The following is a 16,994-nucleotide window of genomic DNA, read 5'->3' on the forward strand; positions in this document are numbered from 1 at the left end:
GGGCCTTCTTAGCTGTACCAGGTCCTCACCCTCAGTATGATCTGTTTCTATTTTCTTGGAGAGCATTTTCAAAGAGATATTAGAATTTTCAGAAGGGTGGGAGAAATGAAAGAATCCTAGACAGATGAACTTTCCTTTGCTGCTGTTCGTCTCATGTGTGCACCCGGAGACCCATCCAGGAGATTTATAGCAGCCACAGAGTTTGCTAACTGCATAACACACAAATGGAAACAGCCCATGAACAAGAAGTTGAAAATAAGAACAAATAGGAAAAAAAATCAGGCACTCAGCTAAAAAAGAAAAGCTCTTCTGATCTACATTTTTGAAACTAAGCTGGAAACAGCATAGAAGCAAAAGGTTTAGTCCCCAAACCTAAAAAGAATGAATATTAGGACTATGCTAGCCCACTCCCTTCATTTCTCCTAATTAAGTACAGAGTTTTTAATTGTTTTTGTTGTTGTTTATTTTTTTGAGAACGAAATTCCTTCCTCTTTGTCTCTGACCTCTACCCCTCCCTTCTGTAAAATAAATATAAACCCTAGTGGTGGAAGACAAATTAGGATCTTGACTTCTCAATAAATTTGTACCTAACGAGGCTGATTGAAAGCCAAGAGTGTTAGCAGCATACAATTAAAAGCTGATGTCAGATTCAGATCTTCTCTGTGTAAAGGCTTCTTCCATTCCTAGACTTTTCCCTTGACACTGACAGAACTGGGATTTGGCAATTATTGCCAATTTCAGCTATGCTTAGCTTTCTTTGTGTGAACTTAATAAAAATATGTTTACTAAGGTGACTTTCTGTTTGTTAGAAAAAGGTGAGTGTGTGTTTAGTTAAGCAAATTCTTAGTTTTTTGGAGTCCTTTTTCTTACCAATCAGTGCACATTTAAACAACCTCCCTTGTACAGACTAATATTATGTTTAAGACATTTTAAGCAATCTCAGCATTAGATATAATTAGAAAGAAAGAAAATTTACTCCCCTCCAGTCATCTAGAAATTGTTTTATTCTGTATCATATTTAAGCAATAGCCTGTCTGCATCTCTTCATTAATGTAGATTATCTCAAGTAGCCCAAATCAATGAAAATTCTGTCAGATTTCAACAAAACATCTTGCTCTTATTCCTTTTAGGAATGGAAGACATCGAAAGAGGAGCTCAAGAGCTTGATAATATCATCAAGCAAGGATACTTAGAGAAGAAAAGCAAAGGTACTGATTAGACCCCCAGATCTCAGAATATTCCAAGAAGAGAATGGAAATGAGGAAAAAGAGGGCCATCATAGGGAATGCATTCTCTATGCCCACTACTATACTAGGCAGGTATAAGGCAAGAGGAAAGGAAAAAAAGAAAAGTCTGGTATCTGTGTGTAGGCTGGAAAGACCTGGCCCCAAATCTCCACTTCACCAGGACAGGGATTGGTTTTTGTCTTGCTCACCTGGTACACCTGCTTAGTAATTACTTGTTGAATGAATAAATGAATGACTGTATTCTTGTTCTCATCTCTCAGTGTGCACCCATAAAGAGTGAAACTGTGTTGCCTCAAGTGTAATTTTTATATCATATGTGGAGCAGCCCACTTTCAAGTTTCAGACAAGTCCGAATCTTCAGCTCTCACTCTTTAATTAGGATAGTAGGGTTGGAGTACCAGGTTTAACACTCAGGCATATTGGCTTAGTACAAAGAAAGCCTTGCTCATGCCCATGGCCTAGAGTGTCATGGACATGGGTTTGGGTGGACTCCGGGAGTTGGTGATGGACAGGGAGGCCTGGCATGCTGCAGTTCATGGGGTCGCAAAGAGTCAGACACAACTGAGCGACTGAAGTGAACTGAAAAGGCAATGGCACATAAAGATCTGGAGATGTGGAGAATTTTATAACTACAGGATGAGAATAGAACCTGAAAGATAAAGAAAATGTAGAGAAACAGCTGAGGTCAGAGCAAGGAAAACCTGTTTAGAACTTGGGCCTTTAACTGAGTGAGTCCTCTGCACTCTGAGTCAATATGGGATAACCTGTGGGAGTGAAAGGGAGGGTTTTACAGTCCATTAACCTGGAAAATAAAACAATAACACACTGGACTGTGTATTGTTGGATTTTACGGACTCTTCAGTGACTGTAGTTACCTGAATTTATGTCCCTTACTGCTCCTCTGTTTAGATCATAGTTTCTTTGGATCAGAGTGGCAGAAGCGATGGTGTGTTGTCAGCAGAGGCCTCTTCTACTACTATGCTAATGAGAAAAGTAAGTGTTCTTCATTTGCACAGCAGCTTCTCACTCCTGGATGCAAGCACTTCGTAAATTCTCAAGCACTTAGATTTAAACTTAGTAGTCCTTAACTAACACCCATATAGAGACATGCTTGGGAAAGAAGCTTGGCTAAATAATACCTTGCTCATCACCAAAAACTCATACCAATTTAGAAATTATAGCCCCTTTAAGCACTAGGGTAGTGTGGTCAGCATATCAAAAGGCTACCTTATGACTAATAACATATCATCGAGGTCAAATGCCTTGGCATTTGTTAAAAAAGAACCCCAAACACTTTATAGGCATTAATAATATAGGTTAAATATTGAAAAATAATAATTCTGAGAAGGATTTTAGCAGCTTACCAACAGCCCAGAAATATAATCTTTGAGTACGAACTCTCTAAGAGCATGCTTCAAACTTTATCTTACTGGCTCCTGGGATGTAATCCAATGGACATCCCTAGAGCCATGGAGTGTCGAGACCCCAAGAGTTGCTGTGCCTGAGAAACACCCTTCAGCCAGATGGCAGCAGCAGCAAAGTGTTGACCCAAGCCAGAAGCAGCTTCTTATGAGCCACCACTGACTCAATCAACCACAACACTCATGAGCTATCCCTAAAAGACCTCCCATCCTGGCTTAACACTCTTGCTTAGTTCATGAGAAGGAATAGAGGATATAAGCACAAACCAGAGGAGCTACAAATAACTACAAGCCAAAAGTTATCACTGTTGGTGAATGCAAACTTTGAAATAGGGAATTCCTGCCAGATAGACTGCCGCAGGAGTAATGCTGCAATGCAAGAGGAAGATAAAGTAGCAATCTTGCTTGGATTTCTTTGAGTTCTACCACCTTACAAAGGCCATTGATCCAAAGTAAATCCTTTATTGTCCTTTCAGTAATTTTCTGTTTCTCCTCTCTTTCTTCTTTCCTGGACTTATTCCTCTCCCAAAGCCTGGATAGCTAGTCAAGGGAATAGTCAGATACTTACAGAGTTGCCCTTGGACTTCCAGCACCTTTGGCTCAAAGGTAGCAGAAAGAACAGCTTTGCTAAGTGACGTGGAATCCTACAGATTAGATCTTGGGCTTCAAGGCAATTACCTCACTCTGCCTCTCTGCCTGAAACAGTTATCACTAACCTTCATCTTGGGTTCACCATCACGATTCCTCAGAGCCTTTCCCATATATGGGTAAAGTGTGAGGTGTACTTGGAAATGATAGCAGCATAACTCAAAACCTGAATAATAAGCCCCCTGCATCCTTCCAGCCCCTAGCCCACTCTCAAATCCAGCAACTAAAGTTTCTCCCCTGAATTCTAGGCCAGCCAGGTTTTATTTTCTTATTTTGAAACTTCAAACTAATGTAACATATGTGTCCTTGGTAAAATGTTTATCATTTCCCTTACATTTAAATATGTGGTTGGTATATCTGGATATAAAACCAGGTATCACGTTCATTCATTCAGAATCCTTCCCACTCAAGGTGAGGAGGGAGAGCAAGAGCGAGAGGCTTGGAGACTTTTATTGACCATTTTGCCATCAGAGTGAAATAAAATCTGGTGACCAAAGAACAACAAAACATTTTAGTGGCCAGTTAGAACAAGGAGAGATACTTTAACAAAAAAGATTCTGGTGTCAAAAAGCACTATTGCATGGCTCCCTTCTTGCCAGTTACTTCTTATTGTGCCCAAGACATTTTCTTAGTAAGTATAGAGTGTTTGTGTATTTCTTTTAGCTCAACCAGGTGAGGACAGATTCTTTTACTTTTCTGTAACTATTTTCTTCCCACTGCCATCCCTCTCATCATCATCATCAAAAAGTAATTCATTCTAGGGACTTCCCTGGTAGCCCCGTGGTCAAGACTCCATACTTCCAGTGCAAGGGGGCATGGGTTGAAAACCTCGTCAGGGAACCACATGCTGTGAGGGGCGGCCCAAAGAAAGAAATTCATTCTACAGGACAGGAAGCATCACTCAGACACTGTGGTTCTGTTCTTCTACAAGTTCTGAACCACACCACAAGGACACAAAATCATTGGGAACCACCCCCTCTTTTTCTGTTTCTAATTTTTTTTTAAGAGAGTGACACTTAGGGTCCTTTTCCTTTTATACTCCCTTCTTCATCATCTAATGACACTCAACAGTAGTCTGCTGCTTCCCAATCTGACTGCTTGCAAGGGGGATAAAACACTGAGTTTTAATTACTCTTCCCCTAGCATGAGCTTCCACCTGACCAGCAGGAGAGGAAGAGAAGTCTAGCCCACATGCTACGCAGGACGTAGGAGGAGAACCCGGACTTACGATGCCCCTTGGGCTGCTGTCCCTCCCCTCGCACATGCTCGGCTGGCCCTGATGATAACATTTCAGCTCTATAACAGCCTTCAAGAGCCTCGTGTGTACAGCCATACTCTCCCCGCTGTAATAATTTCTTCTTTCTCTCATTATAGATCTCTTAACATTCTGATAAATTCTCTGTCTCTGCTGTACTCTTTTGGCAAAATAATCTTTCACGTTGCATTCCCTAGCTTGGCAGTGATCTCTGCCTGGCTGTCACAGTAGCCTCTTCTTAAGCTTCTCTAATAACCCTTCCTCGACTATTGTGGTTCCTCAGGGAGGTAACAGCTGTTTCTGTGCTTCTATTTTACATCCAGAGAAGATGCCCTCCCTTGGCGGTTGCATCTCTCTAGAGATAAAGGAAGCTTTCCTGTCTTGCAGGCAAGCAGCCCAAAGGAATCTTCCTCATTAAGGGCTACAGTGTACGGATGGCCCCCTACCTGCGAAAAGATTCCAAGAAAGAATCCTGCTTTGAGCTGACCTCCCAGGATAGGCGCAGCTATGAGGTAGGATGAGCCGAGGAGATGGAGATCCTCATTAGTGTCGCAGTTTCGTTCCCTGGTGCGTGTGAGCTGTGGTTGTGATGCTGGATGCCATCCTTTGTCACCTGTCGTTTCTTACCAAGACCTTCTTTCTTGACACGTCCTCACCTTCGCTGTGTCGTGCCCACCCTTCTATTGCCACATTCATCCTAGATCCTGCCTTTGCTGGGCTTCTGTCTCTTCATCCCTTCCCTTCTCAGTCTCATTCTGTAGGTGAAAGTCTTGTCTATTGCAGCACACAACCCAGTTCTTTATTCAGAGTCTCTAATTCCTTGGCTTTAATTTCCACTGTCTTTCTTTTTCAACTGATTATCTTCACTTCCTTTTATGAAATCCAGAAAAAGAGAAATCTGACTGTACGGTGAAGAAATAATTCGTTTTCACATATTCATCTTGCTTTCCAAAATAATCTTCCTGTGTGTAGATGCACTGCATATCTCTGGAAAGATTTCTAAGATACTAGAAGCAATGAGTACTGAGTAATAATAGTGACTACTAAGGAACTAGAGGACTTGAATGGGGGTGAGAGAGACAGTCTTCACTGTGTTCATTTTTATATATTTTTATATAATAGGTAATGAATTATAAAATTTAAAAGGCCAAAAATAGTCTGAATATGGGAATATAGTGATTTTTCACCAAAAATATACTTTTACATTGAATACATATATTGTGTGTGTGTATACACATATTGTTTCCTCCTTGTTGGCTACTTTTATCACAGTTTTACTAAAACAATTTAGAAAAACTTTAGCTAACTTAAGAAAAAGAGAAAAGCCATGCTAAGGTTAATGTTAACCGCTTATGTAACCCTTTGACCCTTCAAGTCTTTCTCAGCACTCATCCTTTCATGTTTCTACAATATCCTAGCCCGTATTTTGTAAAAATGACCTAGGTTTTAATTATGTAATTTCAAAAAAAAACTTTTTAATTTAAACCAAACTTTTCTATGAATTTTTTTATAAATCTATTTTTATTAGTAAGTTCGGATTTGCAAGGCCCAGATAAAAATTTATATATCTAAAACAATTTTCCTAGTCATTTTTATAGACAAGTGTTTTTAAGAAATCAAGAATGACAATATTTATTAATAAGTTTTAAGCAGGAATCTAGGTTTCTTATACAGCACATGTTTTTATCTTACCTAATGACCAGATAATAAAAATGTTTTTCAGGAACAGTCATTTCAAGTTGATTCATTTAAAATAAGAAATTACTAAAGCCTGATACTTGATTGGCCTGTTTGTGAATCAGGATGTAGAGTTTATTTACTTCTTTTCTTTGGCCCATTGAATCCAAGTCATTACTATAGTCTGTGGATTCTTCCTCTACAATATCCTTTGGATCTTTTCCTTCTGATTTATTTCTTCAGCCATCACAATAGGTAAGTCCCTGTCACTTCATTCAGAGGACTAGTTAAGTAGCCTTCCAGTTGATCTGTCTCTAATTTCTCCCTATTTCAGTCTGTCCTACTCACAACTGACAGAATCTCCCTCTCCTTTTGCTAGAATTTACAGTGGCTTCATCTGTACCGCCTGCCCTTGAAATCTGAATTCCTCATACTCAAAGCCTTTTCATCAGTTCTTCTTTGACCCTCAGTTCTCCAGCTTCATCTGTTACTGTTCTCCAGTCAAGCTGATCTGCCTACCTTCCCTATACTTGATGGTCTCATTTCTAATCTTTGGTGGCTGGTTCTCCCTACCTGAAATGTTCAGCTCCCTCCACCAGTTTCCACCAACTCTCTTTAAAAATTCAACCCAAACAGTGTTACTTCAGCGAGCCTCCCTGGCTTACCATGGGTGATGATGTGCTCCCTGTCTTCTCTCAACATCCAGCTGTTTGCAAACGCAGTTGCTTCGTAGTGTCCCTTGTCACGTGTGTGCCGTCTCCAAAACTGACATGTTGATCTGAAGTCAGGAATTTGGGTTTGCCTTTTTCTCTGTAAACTGTTCTCAATAAATGCCTGATGAATGAATGGGTAATCAAATGAATGAATGCACATGAACATGAAATCTGGATTCAAATCCAGCTGTCAACTTTGGGTATGCAAAGTTACTGAAGGAGAAAAATCACTTTGAGTGGGATTTTGATCTTTGTTCTAAATGTTAATTCTCAGGAATCTGAGAATTAATGAGAATTCTGAGCATTCTACTTGACTCTGCAGTTCAGCTCGTAATATTCCTCCCCTTGAACCTCCCTAAAGGATTCACAGAAATTTTAGTGGAAGTGATACACTAATTCACTAATTTTTCTCTAGTTTACAGCTTCTAGTCCAGCTGAAGCCAGAGACTGGGTGGATCAAATAGGTTTCTTGTTAAAGGGTAAGTATCATTATTACAAAAACAGTATTTCAGTCCATTTTCAATTCAAGTTGTATTGCATAACTATAATCCATGGGCTTCAATATATTTTTATCTGCCCATTCTCCCTATCTTATCTTTCACATGATAACAACAAATAGTACCATATGTGATTCAGAAGGAAAAGAAACCATCAACCTGGAGGTGACCTCTAGTATCATTCTAGTTCTTCCACCTACCTACAGGCAAGTCTGTAATATTTATAATCACCAGAAAAGAGATGCTAAAAACCAGCTCCGCTCAATTCAGTGTCTCGTAACCCCTTATATTCTGGAAAAGAAATACAGGATACCAAAGTCATCTAGATGTGGTTTAGGTTCAGAATCTTCCAGTTTTAGTCAAGTAGAAATCTAAACTCATCTAGGTGGCCTTTAAGAACATTGGACACAAAAAACAAATTGCTGTTCGCAAACCACAATCAAATGTTCTTTACTTTGACTGGGAAGACTCCTGCCTGAGGATGTCAAATGCCTGCTCTTAGAGTACCCTCTGCTGGCCATCCTGTAGGCACAGCAGTGACAGGGGCCCAGGCAGCCTTGTCTGGGAGGGGCCCAGCAGGTAGGAGCAGTCAGCCAAGAGTCTGTCACCTGACATTGATAACCCTCTTGATGGTACACGTACCTCATGGCAGGACCCTGCCTCTGCAGAAAGGCAGAAGCACCAACTTCATACGTGACCCAAGACCTAGGGAGAAGAACATCAACTTAAAACACCAAGCCTTCTCATCTAGTTTTTTAAATTCTGCTATAAGATTTTATTGTGGATAAAAAAGAAGGAAGCACCAGAGCTTTAATTACAATTGCCTCCTTTACTCAGTTTATGCCTTTACTATCACAGGAACAAACTATTGCATCTACCAAGAGCGTCACGTATAATAGACTAGAACTAGGCAAACATGAACACTGATGGTGAGACTACAGGGTACGCTCTCATCTAGGTGCCTTGGATTTATGCGTGTAATATACCCCTAAGTGTGTAAACCTCAATAAAACTCCAAGCAGCTTTATTGAGCTGTACCCTGTGGTACTTTCAGAATCCCACATTGAAGAAATTATTCATTCCATTTTATTTTAAAACAAACAAAATAATAACATATGGTTTAAGCCACAGATGTGTCTTTGATCCCTTCCTCATATGAGGTGGCACCAGAATTCAGATGAAAATAGTTGCAAAATCTTGATTAAAAGCCTAATCAAGCCAAACAGTTTTACTGTATTTCGAAATGAGCGTCGGATGTCTCTCTGTTCTTTCTTCCCCAGAGCACCCTGCTTGCTCTCGCCCGCCCTGCAGGGGCCCCTCCGCAGGGTTTCAGAGAGCACTCTGTACTGCGCCTCAGAGAATGAACCTTCCCAGTTCCCCATTAAAATAAGGAAGCACCCTCCCTCTCCTGCCCTGTGCCCCCCAGTGCTGTAAGGCTCAACATCCTCTCTGTGGTGACCCATTTTAAGGTCAGCCAGACTGCACAGTTGCAAAAGGACATGGGAACCACATCGCTCAGCCATTCCTTCTGGTCCTGTATTACCGTTATATTTTTCCACATCCACTTTCTCTTCCTCTTCCACTTTTGCCCACTTTTCTCTTTACAAGCACACCTCTCGGAAATTCTGCAGTGAGACCATGGGGGAGATGAATGAGCTTGCGACAGCTCAGGTATCCTATGGAAGCCACCATCGTTCCCAGGCTCCGTGCGCCCCGGAGAACCTAGGCCATCACTCACCCTCCCAGTTTTCCACTTGACAAGCAGCGCGAAGCACGCTGGCATTTCCTCTTCTGGCCTATTCTCTTCCCTTCACCTCATGTGCTCTCACACACCCATACTTTTCAGGGCTGCTTCATCCTGATCAAGTTTTATTGCAAGGAAGGATTTATGTTGATGGTTTAAACCTGATGCAGTGCTAGTCTGGCCTTTTCTGTAGATTTCCTGCCACCAAGTCCCGCACTAGAAATAACAGCACTTAACCTGGTGTTTCATTTTCTTTTGACGTGTTTTATTCTCATCCCTCCTCCTCCTTCTCCCTCTTTCCTTCCCTGCCTTGTCCTTCTCCTTCTCATCCTATCTTGATTCATTCTCATCTCTGCCCTGACAGACCTGAGCTCCTTAACCATTCCATATGAAGAGGAGGAAGAGGAGGAGGAAGAAGAGGAGAAAGAGGAAGAAGAAGAGATGTACGATGATATCGATGGTTTTGACTCCTCAAATTCTGGTTCCCAAAGCAGACCCATTATCTTGCCTGGGAGCGTGGGGCTCAAAGAGCTGATGGGGGAGAAAGAAGAAGATATTTATGAACTCTTACCAGGTGAGACATTTCGTCTTCTAATTACCTTCCTCTAGTTTAGAGACTCTAGACCTGGTAGAAGAATATAACTTGGACAGCTCCAGAGGGAGCCAAACCTCTGATGGAGGCACTGCAAGGAACCTTCCGTGATTCCCAGCACAGAAGCCCTGCCCTGGGGTCAAGATGGGTTGATGGGGATGGGGAGTGTCTTTTATCTCTGCACGTGAAGTAATTTATTACAAACATCAACAGGTTCAAGAGTCAAGAATACTCATGCTGGTTCTCATAGGTTTACCATGAGTTTCATCAAAACTGTCTAGTTTGAACTTCTTTTCTGTGTAATTGTGAGGATAATGGAAAGTCACCTCAAATGATGAAGGATATGAAAAGACTGCAGAAATATAAACGCCGACAAGCCTTTTCAGTAACACAGTAAAGCCTTGACAGAGCACAGTTCACCCTTGCCTAGTCCAGATATACCACAAATCAAATCACATCTCTTGCTAATAGACCTAACGTGTGTCCTCTGCCCACCATTACACCAGGTCTACTGTACTTATTTCTTTTTTTTCCGAAGGCATGATAACCAGCATCTCAAAAATTGTGTAGTCATCACTGCTCCCGCCCAACCACTTCCTGTGTGGGTAACAGCAGCTGCTAAACAGTGCAGAGCACAGTGGGGGTCAGACTGTGCAAAAAATGAAGCCTGAGCCTTTTAATTGTGAGGTAGTTAGACCACAGGAACGCTGAGTCTTCAAGTCCATTCAGAAAGATCGCTCCTGTGGAAATTTGCCAGGAGTTCAGTGCTCTACTGAGAAATCCAAGTTAAGTCTAAATTTATAGCAATTTAAACCTCAGTCCCAGATGAACCTAGGAGCTGAGGTGAACCTAACACTCAGGCCCCAGAAGTCAGGGCTGGTTGCTAAAAATATTGTTAGTAAGCAACTGACATTTCAAGGCTCCCTAAGAAGGGTTCAGTCCTGTCAATACCACGTTCCTCTCTCCCTTGGGGAGAAGCCGCGTCATTGCTTCCTGAGTTGCAGGGCTGTGGCTTCACCTTTCCTCCTGACTGGGACCTCACACACTCAGTCACCAACCCACGACAAGAAGAGCCTGCTTCTTCTCCCAGCACTTCCAGCCTCTGCTAGTCCCCGACTTCCCCAGTCTTTTTGTTGTGTTTTATTATGCAAATGATATCTTGGTTGAGGTCGAGCCATTTCTTGTGTCTGAAGTTAAAAAAAAAAAAATGATAATTTCCTCAGCAAGTCATCGTCGTTAATGAAGTTTTACAAAAACAGATACAACCAAAGGAAAATAAAATTTCACAGGTGATAAATTTTTCCAATTTCCCTGGCAGAATTCGATAGGATTGTTAAATTAAGAGTGAAGGTGTCTGTTAGAAAGCAACGAGCAGTGATGGGTAATTTTATAGAGTGGAAAATTGAATCAAATTGCTACATTAAAACACAGCTCCTCTGAGAATCTTCCCTTTCACAGTCTGCTCCATTGCAACAGCAGGGTGCAGAAATGGATCTAAATCACAACAACCCCTAAAAGGAGATGTATTCCCCAGCTTGGCCAGAGGTTTCTGATGAGCTCACATTCCACTTGCTGCTGTCCAGGTTGGGGGAGATATCCAGGTAACACTCCACTTGAGGTCACAGCTGTGTAAGAGTGCTCTGGGAAAACCTCACAGAGCCACTCAGCCTTCTGTGGAGCAAAGAAGGGTTGCTCGTGCCCGTGTTTACTTCTCAAAGGAGCAGGGAGAAAGGAGCTGATGCTCAGACACACAGAGCAAAGGAGAGTAAAGGGAAAGATGTCTCAGAAAATAAAACCTAGCCCCAGGTGGGTTGCTGAATATGTGACTGGTTTCTTAGCAACCATCCTTCCCACGCCCCTTCAAACCCTACCCTCAGCCATCGTGGCACCGCCCAGTGTGACAAAGCTTGTGCCAGTTTGGATATTGGAGTGGACTCCCAGGGCATGGAGACTGGTCTCCTTTCTTGAGGAAAGCCACTTACGCTGTGCTTACATCAACTGCCCCTCAGAAGTGAGGAAGGCCACATCACAGGAAAACAAGGGTCTCTTTCCAGATTAGGGCAACAGCAGCCAACTTGCTGGTTTATTTTCTAAAGGACAGGGCTGTTCCCAGCCAACAGGTTCTTTCCCAAAAGCTTCTATCTATCACAGTTTTTAGAGACTGCATTGAAGTTGGGATATATTGGCATTTTATTATGATGCAATTATTTCAGACACAAGTCTCCATCAGCCAGCTTCCTGTCTGTGCTACTCAGCTTGTTGCTTCTCAGATTGCTGTTAGTTTTGCCTGTGCCACCCTCCCTGTCTTGGAGGAATTGAGAGAGGATGTGAGGGAGCCTGACACTCATCTCAGAAGACCACCCCCTGAGCAGTGATGTGAGACACAGCATGATGTCACAGTGACAGCGCTGGCTCTGGGTCGGGATGGACCTGCTCTGCCATCTGCCAGCTGTAAGGCCTTGAGCAAGTTATCTGCCCTGTTTCTCAGGTGTGGTTTTGCCAGCTGTAAAATGGGAATAACAGTAGTAGCTGTCACAAAGGATGCCTGAGAAGCCTGGAACAGAATGCATAAAGCACTGAGAGCCCTGGCATACAGGCAGCGTTCAGGAAATGCTGGCTGTTCTCCATTTGGTGGCATTTAAACAGAAAGTGTTGCCTCTTTGAAGAATCCTAGGAATCAGTTCATTCCCCATCTCCTCCAACCAAACCAGAGACAGTCCGGTTGGACATTTTCAGTGATACGTGTGAAGCAGGTGAAACTGAAAATCCCAAGCAGATGGAAAGTGGCTCGCACCTTCTGCTCAGGCCCATTTTTACTGCGAAGACAGGTGCTGGGTGGAGGGACAATTGACAGTAAGGTGGGATTGTGCTAATGTTGCACACTCATCAATAGTCGAATGACTTGGGCCTCTAAGACATGTCTCACGGTAACAGGTAAATATGCTTTGTAGAGAATATCTGCTTCTCCTTCCTCTTTGGGATGGGACCTACACCAGCCTCACTGTCTCTATGGGGAAGGCTGTGTAAGTGAGATCTCCTCCCTTCCAGAATATAATTTTGATGGACTTCCTAGTTTTGAAAGAAAAGTGCCTGTAACATATACCAAGTCAATACAAAAATGTTTTTTCCTAATCAAAATAGTGTATGGATCATCAAATTAAATGCACTACATCACATTAATCATGGGATAATTAGCATTTGCTACATTGCTAGCACTCTCCTTCCCTTGAGGGAAAGCCAGAGCACTTGAGGTTTTCAGCCCAAGACCACAATGTGAGTCCTAGATAATATGGTTTCAGGATTGTTATCTACTGGGATTTCTGAACATCCATGTTAAGAATATGGGAGCCCTTGATTTTAAAGATCTCATTTGCAGTAGATTAAACTGTAGGGAACTACCAACAAAGAAATACTAAAGCAATATGTGGAAAATGAAAGGCTTTTCTGAACCCTCTTTCACCCCTCCCCAAAATTATTTCGCAGTCTAGCACAGGCGCAGTTTCATGATTCCAGATTCCATAAAAGGACAGTTTTTAATCAGGTTTCTCTCTGTCTGGGGCCTTGAGCCTGGAATCCAGCAAGGCACCTGAGACCACTGAGAGCTGTAACTGAGGCCTCGCAGCAGCTGCAGTAGCAACAGAATCTGGCCGTGTTGTCTAAAGAGATTTCAGGAGAGCACATGGAGAGGCAAAGCGCCTTCCCTGGGAATGTCTGCACATTCTGAAGCTGCCTGCACTGCCCTGGAGGGTCATTATAGACCCGGAAACCAGATCGCTTTATAATAAAGCAGATAACTGGGTTTTTTTCATTTGAGACAAATGGAATCCATTCTGTGGAATTATTTTTCCCCCATACAATTGTCCAGACCCACAGAAAGGGGGAATGATGATAGCAAGAAGTCTAAGGAAAGAAGAAAAGCAGACACCAAAAGTACGAAGTTTGTGAAGAAACAAGTTCCAATTTCATGGAAAAGCAGGGTTCCATGAGGGGCACATCAAAGAATCAAAGCTGCCATCAGGCCCCTTCCGAGCTTCTTGGCCTTCTCTTCCCCTCAGTCCTGTGCACCCCTGGCTCCAGACAAACCTACTTCTGACCAGCACCAAAACTGGAACCGTGTATTTTCTTCTACTTCGGATCCCCGCCCCCAGCCTGTGACTGGGGCCCCTCTGAGTCCCCTCAGTGGCAGCCCCCCAGAGATGCAGCTGCAGCTGAGCTCTGCGTCAGGGATTTGTATTTAGGTTTTTCTCCTCCAATTAGTAGGTGCTCAAGTATGATTTTTGAAATTTAGTGTATTCCAAGTGTTGCAGTTAGCAAAAATTGAGTTTAATATCTAGTACTCAAGATCCTACCATGGAGATAGGATGCAAATATTTTGAGGTAACAGTTGGGATTACCAGCTATACAACAGAGAATTAAATGTGCTATTAGCATTATGCTCCTATTTGCCATGTTGTTTGAAGAGGTGCTGTAGCATCCATGGATTTATAACATATCTATGCATTCTGTGGAGTGGTTTCTATTTCCATTTTTTGCCTGTTCCCTTTGCACTTCGAGGTTATCTGCATTTCTGCTACATCTGTCACCAGAACACCTTGACATCTGGTTGCACATTGATACATTTGGCATTTTTAAAGCTTCTGTCACTTTGCTTTACTTGAGAGAAGTGACCTCCCTCTTTCTTATCTAGTCATTTTAAAAATTCTATTCCCAGTTCAACCGATGTCAGAGCAGCACTTCAGAAAGGAGCTAGGCGTCACAGGAAGCTGGCTCCTCTCGGGGTCCCCACAGTGGAGTCAGTGTCCTGTTCCTCTCAGCCTCTCATTAGTGTCCCTGACATTGTGCCAAGAGTGTTGATTGAAGTCAACTCTCTGGATACCGATGCTCATTTGTGATACCCCATGGTTCTCTTACACATTCACACAGTTAACAGAATCTTCCTCAACTGTTTTCCCAGTTGAAATGAAATATTTGGGAATCAAGTAGAGCATTTAATGTAATAAGTGGACAGTAATCTTTAGAGGTTAATTTGTTTAAAGCCTGTGTAAGGTTGGGTTCCCATATGCGCTGTTAGGAGCAAGAACCATTATAATCTATTACTGTTTAAAGTTGAGCAGCACATAAATTTTAATTCCTCCTTAAATGAAGATGTATTTTAGTAGATGTCATGCTAAAAAGCCTAATAATATTCTTATACAGAAATTCAACAAGTTCTTTAGCCTAAAAAGTTTTTTTTCAAAGTAATCTTTTTAAAATTAAAGTCCCACCTTACAGATGAAAAAAAAAAAAAAGAAATTTGGCTGTTTAACCCCCTTTTGTGAGCAGAGTTTTTTTGCTTGTTGCCATATAATCAGTCTTCTTGACTTTGGAGTTTGAAAGATAGCAGTTTGACTTCACAGACAGATCCGAGATAAATTGTACGCCTCAGCTTTCCTCGTAGCTCAGACAGTAAAGAATCTGCCTGCAATGCGGAAGACCTGGATTCGATTCCTGGGTCAGGAAGATCCCCTGGAGAAGGGAATGGCAACCCACTCCAGTATTCTTGCCTGGAAAGTCCCTTGAACAGAGGAGCTTGGTGGGCTCTAGTCCATGGGGTTGTAAAGAGTCGGACACGACGGAGCAACTAAGCCTTCAGCTATTTGTGTGGTGCCTTCTGAAGCTGGGGGCTTCCTGGGTGGCTCAGACAGTAAAGAAACCGCCTGCCGATGCAGGAGACCCAGGTCAGGAAGATCCCATGGAGAAGGGAATGGCTCCCCACTCCAGCATTATTGCCTGGACAATCCCGGCAAGGGTGGCAGGCTACAGTCCATGGGGTCTCAGAGAATCAGACACAACTGAGCGACTGACGCTTTCCTTTTACTTTTTACTCTGAGACTGGGATGATGCTGAGAAGACACATCTAGCTGTGAAGGGAGGGCACTTGCCTTCACCAGGTGATAGTCCCCATACTTACTCCTTCAAAGACCGCAGAGACACAGCACCCAACCTCTCACTTCAGTGGCTGGGCTCCTACTCTGATGGCTGCTTTTAGCCACCCAGGAAGGACAGACTTAGATAGACACAAGGGATTGGGGCGTCCTGGTTCACTTGCACCACCATAGCACTTAGTAACGGTGATGAATGATATGTAAGACCTGTGGCCAATATTCTGCTTTCTTTCTAGGTGACTCTACAGGCCCAATGGAAATCAGAGTATCTGTTCTGTAATTGAACTGCATAAAGCAGAGTTTTATTTTTTCCATTTTTGTATCATGACTGGTTTAAGTGATGTTGCCTGAAAGGATAAAAGATTCAAGTTTTAGTTTTCATTTTTATCATTGCAAATACATTTACATTCTCCTGTTTTACAAATGCAAAGAGCAGGCAAGCCACTTTCAATAATTTATTTTAAAATCAATGCTAATGAGGTTATGTCTCGTCAGTGGCCGAGTTTTACAATAAAGTCTGATTTATTTAGAAAAGATCTTTGGTGTAGCTTCCCATCTAATGGTGGTGGGAAGGGGGTGGAGTAGCAGGCACAGTGACCCTCCAACTTCGGATCCAATTTGTAATTCACAGCGGAGATCTGACCCAATTTACATTGATTAGAATTGGGAGGAAGAGACATCTGCGCACAGACAGCAGAGGTAGAATAAACCCTCTCTGCAAAAGTGCCTAAGCACAGCAAATTACTGGTCTTTGTGATTAAGTTGTCTGATATCAGCAAAAGAGCTGTGTTCTGTCCACATTATTGGGTATCTCTAAAACGGAGGACATACCAACTCTTCTTTGAATGTTTTCAATCCTGCGAAATTGGTCCCACATCAAAAAGAAAAAGCATCATAGCAGAGAAAGGAAAGAAATGCAGGTAATAACAAGAAGACAATGTGCAAAGAATGATGTTAAATGTGATTTATTTCAATGTGATCTATTTCCGATATTTGATCTCAGTCCTACATTATCTCACATCCTTATTCCTCATGGAGAGGTGGGGGAGCCCTACAGGCAGTGAGTGGGAAATTCTCTGCTGCAGGGTCATATACAGAGATTAGGAGATTTGAGTCTTTCTCCCGTGCAACCTTGTAGGGCAGGCTTATATTATATATATACGTTATATACCTATTTAAATGTTAGTAATGTGATTTATTTCCCAAAGTATCAATCCCAATAACAATATTAATTTAGATTTTTTTCAGGGGAACTATTTCATTTTATATGTGAAAT

At 42.2% G+C, this 16,994-nt stretch overlaps 1 protein-coding gene across 2 annotated transcripts in view; it reads left to right on the forward strand.

Moving 5' to 3' along the window:
• The window catches only part of SKAP1 (src kinase associated phosphoprotein 1), a 296,312-nt gene that overhangs the window by 247,613 nt on the left and 31,705 nt on the right, over positions 1-16,994 (forward strand). For both annotated transcript variants that reach the window (XM_020870783.2, XM_070479337.1), the window contains exons 5-9: positions 1,131-1,208; positions 2,157-2,240; positions 4,959-5,083; positions 7,377-7,440; positions 9,567-9,776. In XM_020870783.2, coding sequence (XP_020726442.1) covers positions 1,131-1,208; positions 2,157-2,240; positions 4,959-5,083; positions 7,377-7,440; positions 9,567-9,776 — 561 coding nt within the window. The remainder of the gene's footprint in view (positions 1-1,130; positions 1,209-2,156; positions 2,241-4,958; positions 5,084-7,376; positions 7,441-9,566; positions 9,777-16,994) is intronic.

The sequence above is a fragment of the Odocoileus virginianus genome, chromosome 17, assembly GCF_023699985.2.
Source record: "Odocoileus virginianus isolate 20LAN1187 ecotype Illinois chromosome 17, Ovbor_1.2, whole genome shotgun sequence".
NCBI lineage: Eukaryota > Metazoa > Chordata > Mammalia > Artiodactyla > Cervidae > Odocoileus > Odocoileus virginianus.